A 20,186-nucleotide genomic window follows, 5' to 3' on the forward strand; every position below is an offset into this window, starting at 1 on the left:
TTAAAGGCGATAGATCATAATCACACGGAAAATGGAACCTAAATGTATATAATGCACCTGTCAATATTTTGCCCTACCGGGGGGGGGACGGCGGGCATACACGGGGCTTTAGACAGTAGACCATTCCTGACAGGCGGGAATTTGACAAACTTATGGAATCCGGGTCCCGGGTAATAGACTTTGGCCGGTTTTTAAATCCCGGGACTCGGGAATTTTGACGCCACAAAATTAAAAGGGGAGTAACTGCGAAAGGTCAACAGACGACGGCGATATTTTTATTCGTGTTTTTGAAGTTGCAGACATGAAACTTTTCGATTTTTTCAACGGTAGAGAAAATTGTGGGATAAGGCGAGAAGGTTGCCCCAGAATTGGGATTTATTTGCAAAGGTATACAGGGATTGTATTCTTTATTTGTTTTCTACCCAGACACTACGTGGAGCCTAGCGGTTTTCATGTTTGTCATCTGTTTTCGCGAATAGACCCATTTATTTTGCGAGTCTGAAAGGCGTTGGAAATCACATGAAACTGACACATATCTCGTATTAATAATACAAAATCCACAAAAGAACGTTCACTTTGCCTGTAGAATATAAACGATTAGAGCAGAAAATGTCGTATCAATTGAGATAATCCCTTTAACTGCAGTATGAATGAACTGATCAAGTGACACAAAACGGATGTTGAATACATACACACAGAATTATGTTATTAATTATTCATTTTATAATTATTTTAACACCTATGCGACCAGTGTAGATCCAGATCAGCTTGCACATCCATGCAAGGGAGTTAAAATCCAAAGGCTGAAGTCACGGGACTCCAAGTCAGTAGTTCCCGTGAGCCTTGTTAGAATCAGAGACATAGAGATAAGCAGCTCTTATATACTCCATTGAAATATCACCCATGCCTATCCAAAATCGAAAAATTAGGCATTTTGTAGCAAATAAAACTTAATGGATGTACATTTGATCCTTAAATATTATTTACCCCAGTGTTTTTTTTTCACCAAAATATTCGGCGAAATTCTCCCCATTCCCCACTCAAAATAGTATGTTTCTTTCCCCCTCAAAGCTGAAATTTCCCCCTATAATATGGCAGCCCAAGTTTGCCTGCAATGAATATCATTCTTTTGCAACTTACTGCCGAAAAATGCTTTATTTTATGCCTGTAAGACTTACTGTTAAGCAAGGTTTTCATATAGGTAAGGGGAGCTACTCCTGGTATCCCAACAAGTTTATCATGTGACACATCAATATTTTAGATCTGTATAAAAATCCCCCTCCTATTGCATTTCCCCCCCCCCTCCAATGGGCACCGACCCCCTTCCCCCAAAAGTGAAAAATAACACTGTACCCTTTCTTTGAAAGGTTAATCTTTCATCTATAACTGCATGTTAAAATATTGGTAACCTTCCATGCCTTTCCCTTAGAAAAACATGGCAGAACATACCCACTGAGCCATTTTTTTTGTCACATGAATAGTTTTGTAACAAAAAATATCAAGAAGTTCTCTTTAAAAAAATTGATGTAACATTTATTTTAATGGGAACTGTAAATATTTTTACCTGCAGGCTGCAGCAATAGACAAATGCATAAGTTTTCAGAAAATGTATTATTTTACTGATTTTGATATCTGGTTAATAAGTTTTACTTGCTACAAGTTTTAAGTTTAGCAGGCACGCGTGATATTTTAACTGGCTAGGAAGAAGCTTATCTCTGTTATCTATGTCTCTGTTAGAATATGATTTTTAATAAAGTAAGAAAATGCATTTAAATACAATGTATGTCAAAACAGATCTAAATAAAATAATATCCTTTTTTTCAGATGTATTACCATCATTGTTTTTTATCATTTACTGTTTCAACTGCTTGTCATAACGAGGCTTTGAATCTTGGCTATCGGTTTCATCTTCATTGGTCATGTATTGCTTTACGGTCGTGACTTGCTCTAATAAAAAGTAAATTGAATCTGCAGAAACTATGTTAAGGCTTTGTTCTTATCTGATAAATGTGAATGTATTAAAATGTTGATTTATATTTAAACAGGTGAACATTTGGTTGGACCATTTGACGAGTGTTTCTGCCAACAGAAAAAGGGGCAAGGCAAAGGCGTCCGAGACACGGTCTTTGAAAAAGGTATTCAGGCACAATGACATTATGAGTTGAATCTCATAAATGATTGCCTCAACATTAAATGAGTCTGAGGCCAAAAAAAACTCTTTTTTTTCTGAAAGCCATACAAAACATATAAGTGGTATTGCACTTCTGTTGTCTAAATATGTGTATTTTATCATTGACATGGTGGGGAATCATTGATATGGTGACCTGTAACGTAACATGGTATCTTAAAGTCCCATTATGCATTTGTAAACTTTATTTGAAATAAAAGAGTATTCAGTTTCACACCAATGACATCAAGTAGAATTCTGATGTAAAATTTTGCATTTGATTTCTTAAAGACATGAAAGAAAATCTTCAAAATAAGCTATAAATATATTGCGCTCATGTAGCGCAAATGTACTAATTGGAGGTATGTTTGGATGAAAAAATAATTTCTGAAGAATAGTAATGCGGAAATGAGCCATTTTCTTCAATAAAAGGATAAGTATGATATGTTTATTCAGTAATTGAAATTTTACTCACAAAAGCATTATGTTCCTTTAAACTTAAAATTCTCCTGAAAAAGCACAATATTGTTTATAATGTCGCTGGGGGCTATTGCAAGTCCTGTCAGTTACGCATACTCCAAAATATTTTCTGTTAAACAAAGATATTGACAAAAAATTTCACATTGACACCAGAATCTGAAAGATTATCAATTGCTGCAATACCATGTCATGTGGTCTCCATATCACGTGATTCCCCACCATAATTGCAAGATTAGTTTGATAGACTTAGTACCAGCAGAATTGTTAGAAAATAATGTGTTTTCAAAAAAAACAACAAAAAAACAAAATTCAGTACCATTTTTGTTCCAATAGAATTAAAAACAACCTACTGTTTTATACATCAAAAATATATGTTGGAAATCTTTGTTAAGTTGTGCTACTAAATTATTAATTTTTAAACAATCCAGGTTCAAGCTTCTATCCAGGCCCAAGCTCCTATCAAGGTTCAAGCTCCTATATATCCCGACTCAAGCTCCCATCCAGGCTCCTGCTCCTATCCAGGCTCTTGAGGAAAGTGCACCAGATTGTGAGTACACCATGCAACTTAGCTTAAGAAAATTATGTCAGTTCTTTTTGTAGCTTTGTGTTGAGCTATAATTGTCGTTTCTCCATGAAACTTGGTCAAAATGTGTGGCTGAAATCTCGGCAAAGTTCAAGGTTGGGTCATGTGGGGTCAAAGACTATGTCACTAGGTCAAATCTTAGAAAAAGAATGCAAACAGTTTAAAGGCCACATTTTTGGCCCATTTTTCATTAAAGTTAGTGTAAATGTTCAAATCTATGAAATCTAGAACATGTTCAAAATTAAGTAATGAGGGGTCAAAATTAAGTCACGGGGTCAAATCTTAGAACATTTTTGGTCTAATTAAAATGAAAATTAATAAATTTGAAACCTTAAAGATTATAAAAATGCCCTCTATTTCAGAAAAACAATGTGGAAATGTCCAGGTTTGACTCCAGGAGGAGGAAGAATGTCTTTTTTAATGACTTTTTGTGTTAAATGTTAAAATGAAATAAGAAGTTAAAGTGTTGTAAGTTTTTAGCTCATCTGAGCTGTGGGCACGAAGCAATTGTGATCATGACCGGTGAATGTCTGTCTTCGCAAATCTGGTGTCCTCAACTTTTAGTGTTTTAACACTCTAAGAGGCCACAGATATGGTTCAATTATAATCAAGCTTGGTCAGCATGCTTACCATCCCTACAGAAACTGGGTCATGTGGAGTCAGAAACTAGGTTAGTAGGTTTATTTTGTAGCTAAACTATAAATGTAAAATATTAAAGAGCTTATATGATCGATTGTGTGTCCGTGTCCGCATTGGTTTAAGTTTTTTAAGTCATACATTCTATTCTATGAAAGATATTTAATTGAAACTAGGAACGGTATTTAGTGGGACTACCACTACCATACTAAGAAGGTCTATAACCTTGATGCATTATTTTCAGAATTATGCCCCTTTATTACTTTAAAATACCCATTTTTATAAAAAAATATAAGAATCTTCAAAGTCTAATTATTTGAATACTATCAAAGTTATTAAACTACAATTGATACATATATACTCATTGGGAGTGACTATACCTACCTTACTTCTGAGGCCCATTAATCTGGATTCATTATTTTCCTAATGATAAGCCTTTGTACTTATATTTTTCATTGTTTTTTCTGATAACAGTTTTATTTATTGATTGATCTATTAAATATTTACCCTCTCCCCTACCCCCGGGGCATTTGGTGCACCAAGCAGGCTCAAGGGTGGGGATCTAGACAAAATTGGTTGTCTCTAGGGTGGGGATTTAGACTTCAAACATTTTAAGATGTCAAATTCCCCGGGTCAGCCCGCCGCCCCCCCCCCCCGGGCGGGCATTATATTGATAGGTGCATAATACATAAGTATACCTACAGCAGTGGATATGGACGATGTCATTATATAAAAAAAATGTTATGGTTTTTGTTTTACAAGAGGCATATTATATAAAATATATAGAAAACGTATTTTTCTTTGTAATACAATAGGGCAAGTTTTGCAAGTCTCTTTGTACGTTAGGAAAGTACGAGTACGTTGACAGGACTCCAGTTGATGAAATATTTCGCGAAACTCGACTTATTTTTTTTATTTTGATACTCCAATGTTCTCGATTTAAAGAATTTAACTTGAAAAAAGTATTAGACTTTTTTTCAAAATTAGGCTTTTAACGTTTCTGAAGTTATACCTTAAATGTGCTTATTGTAAATAGTCTAACGGTGTCAGTCAGGTACGGAATTTGACCTTATGCGCTGTAGTCTTTAAAATATTTAAATTTTTACAATAACTGGTTTCCAAATCGTCTCCAGTTTTACTAATCATATTCGTATTTTCGAGCGAGAGATTCAAGACGGTTGTTAGCGTTAAGCTTTAGCATATAATTCCGTTGAAAATGGCTACTTCTAATGGTAATGAAACTGATTATATAGAAGAATTTAAAAGGAAAAGGTATTTTCATAAGGCCTTTATTAACTTGAATTGTTCCGAAGTTAAACCCTTAGACTGCAAGCGGAAACTGTATTTACCTACACAATAAGTGCAGACAAAGATCATCCGGCACATCCAGGGTCTGCACTGTTCGATATTCAATCGGTTCATATTGATTATGAATGGTTTTGAAACAAAGACAAGTTGCATTTGGCATTTAACATTGTTGGAGTAAAAGAAATGGAAAGAAAGTGTTTTGTGAATTGTGGAATCTAGAATTAAGCCGTATATGTGGCCATAGAGTAAGGCTAAAAAAGTTAGGCGACATCTTACTACTGTAGAATCCTCATACTCGTTTCAAGTGAAAACCAGTTGCCGTATTGTATGGTCGGCATGTAAAAGTAAAAAACACAAGTAAAATATTTATCATGTTTATTGCAAGTTCATGTTCAGTGTAAAAAGATCAACCTTTCTTTATATGTATGAATGAATATTAAAAATAATAAATAATTTCATGACATTAGTGTTACCGTCTTTCATACAATTCTTTGTTATATTAAAATCTAGAACTTTAATACAATCTCATACATACATTTCTAAATATATATATTGTTAGCAAACTGTATTCTTAGATATGTGTAGGCCGGACCGGGCGCCATAACATAACTTCATTTCACACTTTTGTCACGTATTTTCTACTTATATATAAATTTCCTATTTGTTGAATAAAATCTGTTAAATATAGTTACTATCTATCTATATGACAAAATATTGCGCTAATGGTCAGACAAATTTAGTTATATACTAAATTCTGAAAACAAAGTTATTAAAAAAACATTATGAGTTATTTTTATAAATCCAAACATAAAATGAATTGTTCAATGTTTTGTATCGCAAAGTAACAAAATAATTGGGAAATCATGCAAATAGTTAATCGGCATTTTTTTTTCATTTCCTAAAAGGGGTTTACAAATTCACAAATGGTAGAATCTATATCACAGAAAAATCACCCGGCCTGTTGAGCACCCAAGTCCTTGCTTCTGATAAAACTAATATATATTTAAATGTGTTCATAATCCCCGTGGTAAATGACACTATCTTTGATAAGGAAATAGTGTGCGAGTTAATTTATAAAGAAAAAGAAATAGCATTAAATCTAGACAATGATTATTTCTAGTATATCACAGTTATCAAAATCCAAACACCAAAGTTCAATGAGTTCAAACCTTTAATTAGCATAGGGGTAATAGAATTGGAAACGTGTCCGACAGAATTAAATGTAACCCAGTAAATTAATCATTTAACTTCTATGTTTATATTGCATTATGTAACAGATATATTTGTTTGGTCAAAGGCAAAATATGGATTATGTTAACGGACAAAAAGCCCACTTTTTTCAGAATTAAGTAATGTTATTGGTTCTTTTCTTGGAATGCATTTTCAGATGATAGATTTGTGTTGTTATTTGACACAGGATGATTAATGCAAAGTAATGAAATACACATTAATACATCAAACAGAAAAAAATGACTACAAGCAAAATGGTGAAGGAAAAATATAAACAAACAAAAAATAAATATGGAAAATAAAAAATATTTATACAATATTTGTAATAACTGACGCTATCTATCACAGACTGGCTTTTCCTACAACCAAAGCTAAAATATCATCAAGTGAATAAAATAAAATCATTTACGACCCTTCTACACTAACTGGTAACCGTCAAATCCCTACTCGTTTCATTCATACATAAATTAACTGATAAAAACAGAAAACGTTTTGTAATCTAAGACAAAGATACGCTTTCTGAATTAAAGCGATGCTGAAAAATGAAAACGGTTGCAATCAGGCAATATAAATTACTCAAATGAAACAGAACCTGAAGCGGGGATTCAAAACAGAACTGATAATGCCATTATTCAATAAAAAGAAATAAACATGACAAACTTAATATAACCAAAATATCTGTTTATCTTCATACTAAGCCTTTTAAGAAATGATAAATCTATGAGCATTGAGAAATTACATTTTGAATATAACTATCAGGTGTATTGCATTGTGGAAAACATTTTAATCAAACAAAAGGGAAGGATATCATATTACAGACTTTACATAATTTTCAGATTTGAAACTCTCTTACACTGGTGAAGAGTGAATATCAGAACATTCTTAGCAAACCAATGACACATTCACAATTTCGAAGACACAAAATATCTTATTATTGGCAACGTCATCAGATTACTGATCTCAATTACACATAGAAGTCATCCCGCTTCATATCCTTATTTGCAGCTAAACATATTTCAAATTTTCTTAATCTAAATCCCGGTCAATTTCACAGATTTTATTTCCTTTCTTTTTTCAATATTAAATCATCACACTTCATGTTTAACGTCTCACTAACAATTGATACACCGTTTTTCTTTCACTAAACATATTCCCCATCTTCATAAAATTGATAGGTGTTATTTAGTCCTGACATATTTCTTTCTACAGACACAGCTCGCACTAATCTATTGGCAACATTATTTTTATTTTTCTCCATGCTTTCCTTTCGAATTAATGAAGACCGCCCAGTTATTAACGGATTGTTTAATTTTGGTTTAGGATTTTCTGACCTTCCAGATAAAGTTACATTTAAACCTCCGTTAATGTGTTCGCCATAACCGTTTGTGTTACTGTCATCAAACGCGTGACCATTACTTTCTTCACTACTAAGCGAAAACGACTGTGACAGGTTTGTGTACGAACGTGATTTACCGACACTTGCTAACGATTTAGGAGCCGGAATTCTCGATTTACCCTTAACCCCTTCAGCTTTATCTTTCCTAGGATTCACATTGATCAGTTCTTTAATTTTCTTCATAATGCTACCGGAATCGGATTTCTTTTCCTTTTCAAATACATTGTCATTTTCCTCACTAGATTTCGAACTTTGCCTCACGACAGGCGAATAAGGTCGGGGCGGAGTAGAAGCGGGTCTTGGAGGTTGAGAGCGATTCGGAGTAGAACCGCGTGAAGAATCAGAATTAGTTCTAAGCGATGGAGAAGCAGGACGTGACGTATGTGGAGATACTCGGGGTGAAGCTGGTCTCGGGGGCTGTGAATTGACCCTTGGCGAGGCAGGACGTGGAGGTTGTGAAGAAACTCTTGGTGAAGCTGGCCGAGGCGTGATATGATTTGTTGTCCTGGGAGATGGCGGTCGTCTAGCGGACGGGCCAGGAGAGCCTGGCCTTGATGACCTTGGTGTAGAAACTGGTCCTGTTTGCCGAGACGGGCTTGGACTTTCCCTTTTTGTGTTCTGGTTAACTGCCACAGGTTGCGAATTAGAAAGCTGAGAAATGTTTGCACTGGAACTTGAGCTAGTGCGAGACATAGAAGGGCCTCTAGGAGTGTGATTAGAGCTTGTGTTTGTTTTACTAGACCTCTGCATTGCTGGTGATGTAACATTTGAGGAACTTTTTGTTGACACAGACAATGTTTTGGTTTTGATATTCCTATTACTATCTAAAGACATTTCTTCATCATTATTACTACTGTTTGATTTTGACGATTTTGATTTTGCTGCCTTTGAACCGATGACATTATTTCCCGGAGTTTCATTTACAGAGTTTTTCAGCTCTTGTTGTCTTAATTCATGGAATAACTTTTCCATTGTAGCATACATTTCTGGATCTTCAGGAGGGGCTTCTAATGCATCTGGATTTATCTCAGTTAATCCATTAATAGGTAATGTCAATGCAGCTTTTATCTCCTCGAGCGTTCGTGGTTCTTCATTCTCCTGATCTATCCTCATGTCAAATGAGTTCGGGGTCATTGCCCTTCGAAGTTTAGGATTATATGTTCTTTTCACCTTTGTTTTTTGCACAACCTTTGTTTGTTCAACCGCAGTTTGTACCCATTCTTGCGTTCTGTCATACACTCCGTGTGTTCCATTCTCGTTTCGTTTCACGGTTAACACTGTTTCAGCGTTTTGACCAGTACCTTTGCGCGGAATAAGCTGTCTCGGTTCAACACTTTGTGGTCTTTGTCGTGTAATTCCATGTGTAGATCGGGTACCTGCTCTCGCACGATTTTCTTCAGTTCGAGCTCTAGCAAGAACTTTAGGTTTATTCGCATTTTGTCTTGACTCAGTTTCGCCTTGTACTGATAACGAATGGCGACCTTCAGATCGATCTACATTTACAACTATCACAGCTTCTGAATGATCTAATGCATTTTGTTTCACCAATGATTTTTTATCTATTACTTCTGTTTTTTTAGTAGGTGATATGTTGGAATTCTCCTTTTTGTCACTATAAACAGACAACGATGCTCCTTTTGCTTCATTAAGGCGTGCGCGGTTTGTTGTCGCCGAGGTTGGCCGTAATGTTGACGTTTTGTTTAAATATGGACCTGGAGTCATCGATCGTCTGGAATTACTGATGGAATCATTTGAAGATGACCCAGGTCCAGGAGTTGTTGAACGTTTTTGAAACAATTCTCTATAAGTCTGTTCTTTACTTTTGTCAGCAGAACGTGCACCTTGAGTACCGTGAGCACGTGCTATTATATGGGATTTTTTAGGAGTTGGCGGTCTAGCGGCGGCTTTCTTATCATCAAAAGACTGAGCTTTATCTGCATCACCATCCTGTGGAAGGGACAATTTACGTGACACCTTAGGGGTTACGGGACGTGGAATGAAAGACGGTGTTTGTCTACCAGACGGTGTTTGTGGCCTAACATTACTCTGTGATCTAGTTTGATCATCAGATATTTTATTCATTTCATTAGAGAGTTCATCATTATTGTCTCTTGAATTAATAATTTCATTATCAATCTCATTCAACTCCTCTGATTCTTTAGGGTCATCTTCTTTATCATAAGAAAATGTGGCATACCCTACATTAAGCGGTTTAGATTCCAGATTACCATACGCGTTCTGGATGTCCTTTGAAATACTGGAAATATTTTCTCTAGGCTCACTGCACGCTCGTGCATTTGCTTGTAACTTTTCAAGTCTTAATTTCTCCTCAATGGCGGAGCATGGAGTATAAGAATTTGAACGAGTATAGTCTGAACTTGTACCACTAGATCCTCTGAATGAATAATCAGAATCAACACTAGAAGGCGTTAACACTTTACTGTTTTGGTCAGCATAATCCGTTCCAAAACTATTACGGCCATCGTCAGTTGACTCACATGACTGAATAGAGCTGTGAGAACTTGACCTGCTAGCAAATGTAGACCGATTACTCGATTGCAATGTAAATGAACTATCACTAACAGTTGAAGTATTTGACCGTGATCTTGGCATTGTATTAGGAGTTTTTGGTCTCTCCTGACCATATCCACTAGACGGCACTGTACGATAATTAGTTTTAGCACTAGTTGGTCTACTTGAAACCTCTATTGAAGTCCTTGGTGTAATAGAATTAGACCTTACTTTTGATTGTACTCCAGGTTTAGAAGGAATTGACGGTTTGCCAGATTGTGTTCTACTTGCACTTACAGATCTATAACTGTAGGCACTTTTACTAGGAGTAGATTTGGGCTTATTTGAAACATTCCGTCCACTGTCTACACTGCCCTGTGACCTCGGAGAGTCAGAACTACACTGAGATTCAGTATTACCATTAGGCACAGAAAGAGCACTGTTCAGGAGATTTCTAAACTCTCCAAGAGACATTGTGCTTATCTTATCGATAGCGAAATTTGAACTTCCTGGCTCAGCCATGGCTTCTGCTTCAGAACCTCGACTTTTATTGGATTCTGTAGACGTTTGACGCCGGAGAGTTCTTTGAGTCTGCTGTGACGTAAGCTTCCCGTCACGTGATGTTCTTGGGGTAATTTGTGTCGACGGTTGAGCGTTTACTTTTCCTTCTCGTGAAGATCTGAAAAAAAGAATTAAACCATTATTGATATGTACCATCACTTCTTACAAGTAAATAGTTTGAACACGTTCATGATTCGGTGTCATAATCAATTGCTTCTCACAGTCACATTACGGTTCATGATATATTTAGTTTCCATAATTTGTTTCGTTCAAACCATCTATTGCACGTACAATAAATTTATTTACCTCTGTCTATCCTTGCCCCAAACAATTTGCGACTTAAGTCTAGATAAATACATGTTACTGAACAAACGTTTGACCACTGTGTACTCCGGATTTGGTAAACTTTAAGTTTATTTTTGACCGACTGAGCTAATAATTCTCGATTGAAAACAGATTGATTATTCACTTCAATGTCCACAAAATAAATAAACTTTAACGCACAAAGCTGATTTAATTTTGCATTATCAATACACGGGTATGGCATTTATCAGGCTGCTATCTGAAACCTTTAATTAGTTTTATAAGACGAACACCCGAAATCAGCAAGATCGGGTTGCTCGAAAACTCAACATGTATACAATCAGTATAATGTACATTTATGTAAAATTATTGATAACGTACGGCATGGCTTTAATTGTTATACCCATTTTGAAAAAAAAACATCACGTGACTTTTTCGAGTCATGATATAATACTGATAATGAATAAGGAGCTGTATATATTAACGTTACACATTTAACATTTTGTATCAGATTACAGTCTAGTACCAGACTGAATTACGTGCAAACATATCAATAATATAGTGGAACCTGTCTATCCCGACCTATCCTGAACCAAAGAAAAAATTAGATTGGAAATACATGTAGTTCAGGACTAGAAGTGGTGTTTGTACATTTTCTGTCCGGAACAGTCTTTAAGTAAATACGATACCGGGACATGTGTTCGAATTAAGAATAATTCCGACTTAAAAGGGTTCGGGTTAGCAGAGATCCATTTTTAAACATACCTTATCACATATTTGTCTGAAGCAATAAGTTATAAAATAATTATAATAAATTTTGCAATGTTACAACTATAAATCTTTGTTGGAAGTAATATTTGTTCGTTTTCTAAGTTAAACAATTGCAAAAGATGGATTTGGGTATTTGTTTTCGAGATCTTACTGTTAGCGGAATACTGCATAAGTATTTGTTTGTTAGTAATGATATTTAATCTCCATGTGAAAGAAACACGAGATTCTTAAGCAAAGATTGCATGGGGCTTTAAGTTGCAAACGGGACAGTTTAAATAACAGACAAATTGCCAATGTACCTAATAAAGAAACTTTCAGAAAAGAAAATCATAAGCACTTTACACTATTCGCCATGTTTTTTGCCATTAAGAGTTGTAAGTAAGTTAAATATAAATGGTAAAAATAAAAATAGAAAGTATTGCTGAAAAAATAATGTGATACCCATGAAAAGGTTTGCAGGACAAAGAATAAAAACGAGCCCAATGTTTGCAAATAAATAGTTAGTTTTGTTTACAAACTTGTAAATTGTCGTTTCGCACGAAACATAAAGTAGTTTTAAAATCCCCTCCTGTTATCATTTTTTAAAGTGCATTTTCAATTAAATCTTTAAACACTGAGCAACCGAGATTTATATTAGTGATAAATTTGTTCATTTGAAGATAACATTGTTCTTGAATTAAAAGAATCATTTATTTAACTGAACAATTAACTGAACAATCACATTTTCTATCATCTTAAAACAATGTTTTAAATTAACTATTTTGATTAACTTAAAATTGAAAAAGCTGAAAATTTACAAAAAGCTTTACTCTGGCAAATTTTATTTGTTATAGTGCTGAAAGTGTGCGTAACGCTATACTATGGCAAATTGTAATTGTTTTGGTGCTGACAATATGCTTAACGCTTTACTTTGGCAAAATTCATTATATATTATAGTGCTGAAAATATGCTTAACGCTTTATTCTGGCAAACTGTATTTGTTATAATTCTGAAAATGTACTTAACGCTTTACTCTCGTAAATTGTATTTATTATAGTGCTGAAAATATGCTTTACGCTTTACTCTTGCAAATTGTATTTCTTATATCAGTATAAGTATTGTATCATTATGTAAGTATCAAAATATATGAAGAAAACGTTTTTAAGGATTATCTTTAATTAGCAGTGTCGCTTTCAAGATATGAAATTTTCAAAATTTATATATATTTATAAGACTATTCAGGTCAGTCTTTCAGTTCTATGAATATGGCATTTTATTGGCAAGTGCGTAGTTGAATAAATTGATCTCAGATTTTTATCTTTAAGCCAGCACATCTGCCAGGGTGCGTCATAATTGCGGCATTGAAAGGACTTTTTTAATTCCTTTGCGCACCTTAATATAGAAATTCAATAAAATGATAAATACGAAGTAGGTTGTCAAAGGTGAAGCTTATTCTATTTTCTTATATATTTCTAACTGTGGCATGAGTCACCCTGTTAAAATGATAAAAAAGAAATGATGAGCCTAAAAAATGTTAACTGTAAATAATGTCTGTTCATTTGTATTGTTTAGGGGAAAACAGTATTATGAACAGCAAAAAATTCAGATATTTTGCCTCCAGATGAGCCAAAATGCTTCAAGGAAATCAAACTTGAGAAAAATATTCTCAGATTTTAAGAGAAGGAAAAAGATTCAAAATTCAAGTTATAGTTGATCAATGACAGTTTTAACAGTATTTATCACCATGTTTCTACTGAATGACTAACGCAGTCAGTGACATTTTTTGCATATTTTGACCCTGTTTTTTATATTTACGTGGATTATAAGTGCATTTTGCAATATTTAAATTACATTCTTTGTTCACTTTAAAATATACTACATCTTAATAAATCTTGGAAATTTTCATGAAAATTAGCATAAATCTGGAGGCATGCTGCCTTTAGGTAATTTTAAATTGACCAGTTTTTATATTTACAAATGAAGAAGTCGGCCATTTATAAACTTTATCAAGTCTCAAAAACCCAAAGCAAATCATAAAGCTTTTGACATATACTTTTGCGCAACAATTTACGATTACTGGCGGGTATGCAGACATTTTATTTTATTCATTCAGTACATCAGTTCTTATTAATGCTAACTTTTCATAAATTTCAAATCTCGGAACATTTTCATGATTTTAATAAATCAAAATTAAGTCTAAATAACGAAAATTTAAACATTCGTACTTACAATATTTCAACAATTTGTACGAGATCTAATCCATTTTATTTGTGTAAATAATTCCTCTTATCTTGCCACTTCATGGTACATAATGGTTAAGGTCCATAATGGTTTAAACATTATAAAAAATAACATTTACTGCGTACCGGCCCCCTTTCTTATGTAATATCACTTATCCGGTCACTTTAATACACGTTTTAAAAATCCTGTCTTAATTTGGTTTAACTTATTAGAACAACAATAACTCATTAATGGATATTTCAGCCTATTTATAATACAGTAATATTACACTATTTGTCCTAGATTCCCTGATCTAATACTTCTTTCTTATTGAATAGAATTTAAACCTTTAAAATATTTTACACGGTTTTATTGAAACGTTTCAAATAATTTACATTATATTGGATTTATGCGGCAAGTTTACTTTATCTATCGTATTGATAGGAGATTTGTAAGGAAAAATCGAAGATCTTTTTCGTCCAAACTTGTCACACACTGTTTTAACAAATCTAAATATTTGTCTGCGTGAATATAAAATGTAAATATAGGAAAGAAAAAAAGGTCGCCGGGTTTAAACTCCAATCGGTATTTTTACATTGAATAAAGAATAACACTGCCGATTCAATCCAGCCCGGCGTCTTGTGTATCTATACTTGATAAGTATTTCTCTTTATTTTGAATACTAAAGTTTTGTTTACAAATTTTCAACAAAAACATCTTAAAGCGAGAGTTATTTTGAATGCTCTTATTCTAGCCTACTTTAGATGGTATAAATGCTATGTCTTCAGATTAGTTGGTGTATTGTATGTTACATAGAATTGATTGGAAAATATCAATAATTTTACCAATAGAAGGGATTTTTGAACGTGCCTAATTGTTTATGACTGAACAAATTATCGTCCATTTATTCTATTTCCTGAATACACAAATTGCTTTTATTGATAAACTGTTGAAAATCGATACTTGAAATGTGAAATCCCGGCGCTGATTATACAAAAAGAAAAAAGTAAGTTTTAGAAATAGTGAATAACTTATTCATTATTCTTTATGACGTGCATAAAAAAGCTTTATAGTATTTCAATGTAAACTTTTAAAGTTAAAACATTGTTTTGATAATCTACCATTTTCCAACATATATGCATAAGAACAAAGATGGCCCGAATTCGAGAAGCCCTATCAATTAGCGTTATTGTAATCAAATGCTCATTATTTCTAATAGTAACATATTTATTATTTATGAATTTAAAAGTCATATATGACAAAATTATGTAACTGAAAACGTTAAACTCTACAATACCCATTTTTATATGCGACATAAACCTTCATTTGTACCAGTCCACCTCATTGTAATAACTATAACTACTTTTGTTATATTAATGTCGTAATCATAATCATAATCATCATCATCATCATCATCATCATCATCATCATCATCATCATTATCATTATCATTATTATTATTATTATTATTACTACTACTATTATTATTATTATTATTATTATTATCATTTTATTATTATTATTATTATTATTATTATTATTTATTATTATTATTATTATTATTATTATTATTATTATTATTATTATTATTGTTATTATTATAATTATTATTATTATTATTAGTAGTAGTAGTATTATTATTATTATTATTATTATTATTATTATTATTATTATTATTCAATCAATTTTGTATCAATGTTTATAATAACCGGGACATGATGTCTATTACACCAATAGAAATTCATTGAAGTGAGATAAATATTTATCTCATCAGACAAAATTATATCCTATTTGATATACATCAAAAATACCATTAATATTTCTTACTTATCTTTTAATACTTCTTATAATTTAATGTTTATTCAAATGTTTATATACAAATTTATCCCCAAAATTTTCAGGGCAAAGTTTAATTACTTTGACCCGACAAATTTGTTTTTATATATTGAACTATAAACACACTTCTTACCTGTTTCATATAGCTTTTGATCCAACCTTTCTATTCCATTTCATGAACTATTATTATTATTATTATTATTATTATTATCATTATTATTATTATTATTATTATTATTATTATTATTATCATTATTATTATTATTATTATTATTATTATTATTATTATTATTATTATTATTATTATTATTATTTAAATGAATTGTTTGACTGTATTGCTTAATAAAACACTACAAACGACTTGTTTTCAGTAATTTCATTAAAATGATAATAAGAAAACAATTATTGACCAGATTTGTTTAGAAAGTCACGTGATTTTGTAACTAAAATTGGTATTATTCATAACAGTGGCATTCATCGTGGAATAAAACACCCATGGAGTGTAATTAAATATCAAAGGTATCTCTTAAGCCAATTAAAAGCGATATATTTGCTTTATGTATTAAGAAAGAAACGCTTACTAATAAATCTACTTAGGATTAAAGGAATTATAGGTCATTTTTTCTGTGGACGATCTTGTTAAATAAACAAAATGACAAAGGCGTTAGGTATGGTTAAAAAATGAGAGGGCATTTTAAGAACGCCTTATATGTATCTATGATTAAGAATTACAACATTTCCATGTAATTCAATTATTCGTATAGGTTATTCATATTTTAAGATTAAGCATATACATATACATTAAGATTATATTTCCGGTTTTTAAAATGTTACAGAAAATTATTCAGAAAATACCCACCTCAACTCAGCCATGGTAATTTGCTTTACCGGCGATGCACATCTCTGTGTTGCCGGAACTGATTGAGGTCGAACTTGGTTCGTACCTTTCTGAGGCATCGGTGCTGGGGACGGACTTCTGAGACGGTTGGCAATTACTGGCGCGGGAGACTCACTCCTCCTTTGTGCAGGCGACGAGGGTCTCGGTGAGGGACTCTCACTTCGACGCGGAGTTACTGCTGCCTGACTTCCGGTTGAGCTTGACGACAATTGTCGTGAAAGATTTATCTGAGACTGTTTCACAAAACTTCCGACCGGAAAATTTCCGGAACTACTACTTCCGCTAAGAGTTCTAGTTTGAATATTTCCACTTTGACCAGAATTTGAGAAGTTTGGCTTCTTTTGCACGATGTTTGGAGATGTCACACTTTGCGCAGGCTGTGGAATAGTTCCTTTGCCTGTTAAACTAAGTTTTCTAGAATTTGGACCAGGTGATGCACTGCGCATGCTCGGTGAAGCGGGACGCGCAGTGCTTCCGGAATGTGTTGAACTACCTTGTGTTGTCAGTGATAATTTCCTCGACGTTTTGGGAGTTCCTGGCAAGGATTTTGAGACAGTTGAACTTCCTTTCCTGGGCGTAGAAACGCCTCTACCCCCACCGCGGTGACCTGTAACAGAAGCAAATAAAAATCGTTTGTAAATACTGATTTAGTGATTTGTGCAAAGGGGGAAAGGTTTAAGAGATTTCGACAAAAAAGAAATTGTAAAAGTATTTTTTAAAGTTTTATTCAATATAAATATACTTAAAAGTGATTCGATTCGATTCTTATTTAAAGCGTCTGCTCAAAAATAGAATAATTTGCGTTGCAATAAATTATTTTTTGTGTATTTACAGTGATTTCTGAAGGTCGGTTGCGGTAGGGAAAACAAACAATTATCTATTTAAGGCCTAAATCGTATATTATAAGCTAGTCTACGTAAATAACCCCGTATAATATAACAGAGATCATTTCAATCACAAAACTTTTGCTCAATAAACTCTCTGTGAAATAGATTTAATACATTATCGAAACTTTCCTTCGTTTAGGATTTCAATGACGATGCGGATTTTTGCGCAATAAAACCCATAATTTAAGTTATAAAATTGCCTCCACCACCCGGTGGTCAGTATATCTTAAATGACGTGTCTTTACTTACCCGACCTCGTTAACCTGGGTTTAGTGAACCCCCGGGTCTTATTTTGAATCATTAAACTGTTTAGTTTGACACTTTAAAGTGTCAAAATGTTAAATAAACATAAACAATTCGTGCAGAGATTTTGATGCAAGGAGCCGCTTATATAAAGTATGCCGGTACTTGTTGGTATGATTGTGGTAAATAACAGTTAGATAAGTGAGGATTACGGTAAAAAATGAAGATTTGGGTGAAATATAAGAGTACTGACCTTGAAAGCCACATCTACAGGGGTCATGTCTGTCAAGGTAATGCTCTAGGGTATCCCATCCTCCACCCACTCGTATCATCACATGTTTACGTAATATCTGAAATTCAAAATAAAATATGAATTATTTCATGTAGTCGATATTGTTGTTGTTGTTGTTGTTGTTTGCCTTCTTTCAAAAACATTTCTTCATGTCGTATTGTTGAACATGTTCCCGCATCTTGTATTCTTGTATAATGTTAGCAACTTTAGAGTCCGCAACTTGGACTATCCAGAACGAGTGCCTCATTAGAAAACGTGCTCGTGGCCTGATTACTGCTTGAACCCGCAGTACTTTGGTTGAGCGGCTGACACTTTACCCTCATAACAAACGCGATCTCTTTTAACTGTTAAATGTAACATAACGTCATCGTTCAGCTTCTATTAACTACGTTTTCAGACATAATTTTACATTGATACAATTATATTGTAGATTCATCCAACAAATAGCATTGCAAACATTTTAAATACGGAAATTCCTACACATATATTGATGTCATTTTATAAAAGATATTTATTCTCATAGTATATAACCTTACATTAAATATGATATTGATTTAAATAACTTACCCTAACAAAAACAAGGGTCTGATTGTCACCTATTTTATATTTTCCCTCGCCAACTTTGATGATAGGAAATTGTACCGGGCACGTACATCGTCCAACCAGTTCTCGAACCTGCAGAAAGAAGAATGAAATTATTATAGTTTCTATAATGTTTAATCATAAATCATATTTAAAATAAACATTTTGTAGTTTGACATGAATTAAAGCGGAATATTGTTACATTGTTAATGTTGCTCAAAACGACGATGATTATGATAATGAAGATTAAAGAAATGATGATAATGATTTGATAATGGTAAAGATGATGATGATGATGATGATGATGATGATGATGATGATGATGATGATGATAAAGATGATGATGATAATGATGATAAAGATGATGGTGATGATGATTTTGATAAAGATGATAATGATAATGATAATGATAAAGATGATGATGATGATGATGATGATTGTGATAGTGATGGTGGTTGAAGTGGTGTTCACGTCACAATGATGATCAAAAGTATGATAATGACGTAGTTGCAAAAACTATAACAAAGTCCAAATTTACTTTAGTGTGAACATTATCCGTGTCAATGCGCTCGCTGTGCATTTTAGTCGGAGATTTATTCCGTATGTACATTGAATATCTGCAGTCATATTTGTAAACTCGTTATCTCGGTCAACAATAGAAGCATCAAAGGAAAAGTCAATAGATTAATCTTCATAAATGGACAATAATTGTAAGTATTGATTTCAAAGAGAAACTATCATGATTTACGGAGTTATTAAATTACATATATCGTACCTATAAAGAGAGATAACTCTTTCTCTTATGAGTTTGAAATTAATCTGAGAAAAAAAAGTTATCTCCCTTTAATCTTATATTGGCCGTTGATTATGTCATACTCTGAAACGATGTTATTGCGCCATGGTCTATTTCATTTGAATCAATCGATATATTGTCAAGTTGTCATTTTTCTCGACAAAATGTCATTCAAAATTGAATATAGATAAAAAGTACAGTAAAAAAATTTATTAATTTATGCAACGTTAGCAATCTTTTTTTACATTCGTGTGAAACGCTGATCAGAACAAAGGTTTATATCTTAATTTTTTATATGTTTCTTAAATCAAAAAACTTTATTTTCTACCTGAGATCTGAACGTTTCGTCTTCGAAGAATGCTTGCCTTTGTTCTATAATATCTAAATCTATTTTAATACATCCCATAACGACAACAACAACAACAACAGAAGCCGCAATTGAATATTATAATATAAATAATTCAAACAGTTTCCGTGCATGTATTCAACTCCAGTAAACAATTTTTTCTC

At 33.1% G+C, this 20,186-nt stretch overlaps 1 protein-coding gene and 1 long non-coding RNA gene across 5 annotated transcripts in view; one reads left to right on the plus strand and one right to left on the minus strand.

The window, feature by feature from the left end:
- The first annotated feature begins 289 nt into the window (after positions 1–289).
- On the plus strand, positions 290–3,625 carry LOC132751491 (uncharacterized). 3 transcript variants are annotated; one of them, XR_009628688.1, is made up of 3 exons: positions 290–387; positions 2,046–2,135; positions 3,076–3,194. It is a non-coding gene; the product is annotated as an uncharacterized LOC132751491 (long non-coding RNA). The 3 variants fall into 3 exon arrangements; XR_009628689.1 differs by lacking the exon at positions 290–387 and adding an exon at positions 3,593–3,625 and having other exon boundaries at positions 1,521–2,135; XR_009628687.1 differs by lacking the exon at positions 290–387 and having other exon boundaries at positions 1,434–2,135.
- Positions 3,626–5,532: 1,907 nt separating this feature from the next.
- The window catches only part of LOC132751489 (serine/arginine repetitive matrix protein 2-like), a 64,412-nt gene continuing 49,758 nt past the window's right edge, over positions 5,533–20,186 (minus strand). For both annotated transcript variants that reach the window (XM_060741656.1, XM_060741657.1), the window contains exons 2-5: positions 18,869–18,976; positions 18,263–18,359; positions 16,841–17,486; positions 5,533–10,990 (exon numbers count right to left, since the gene is read on the minus strand). In XM_060741656.1, the coding sequence (XP_060597639.1) occupies positions 7,546–10,990; positions 16,841–17,486; positions 18,263–18,359; positions 18,869–18,976 (4,296 nt within the window). In that variant the 3' untranslated portion in view covers positions 5,533–7,545. The remainder of the gene's footprint in view (positions 10,991–16,840; positions 17,487–18,262; positions 18,360–18,868; positions 18,977–20,186) is intronic.

This window comes from Ruditapes philippinarum, unplaced genomic scaffold (genome assembly GCF_026571515.1).
Source record: "Ruditapes philippinarum isolate M1 unplaced genomic scaffold, ASM2657151v2 ctg1167_1_1_1_1, whole genome shotgun sequence".
NCBI lineage: Eukaryota > Metazoa > Mollusca > Bivalvia > Venerida > Veneridae > Ruditapes > Ruditapes philippinarum.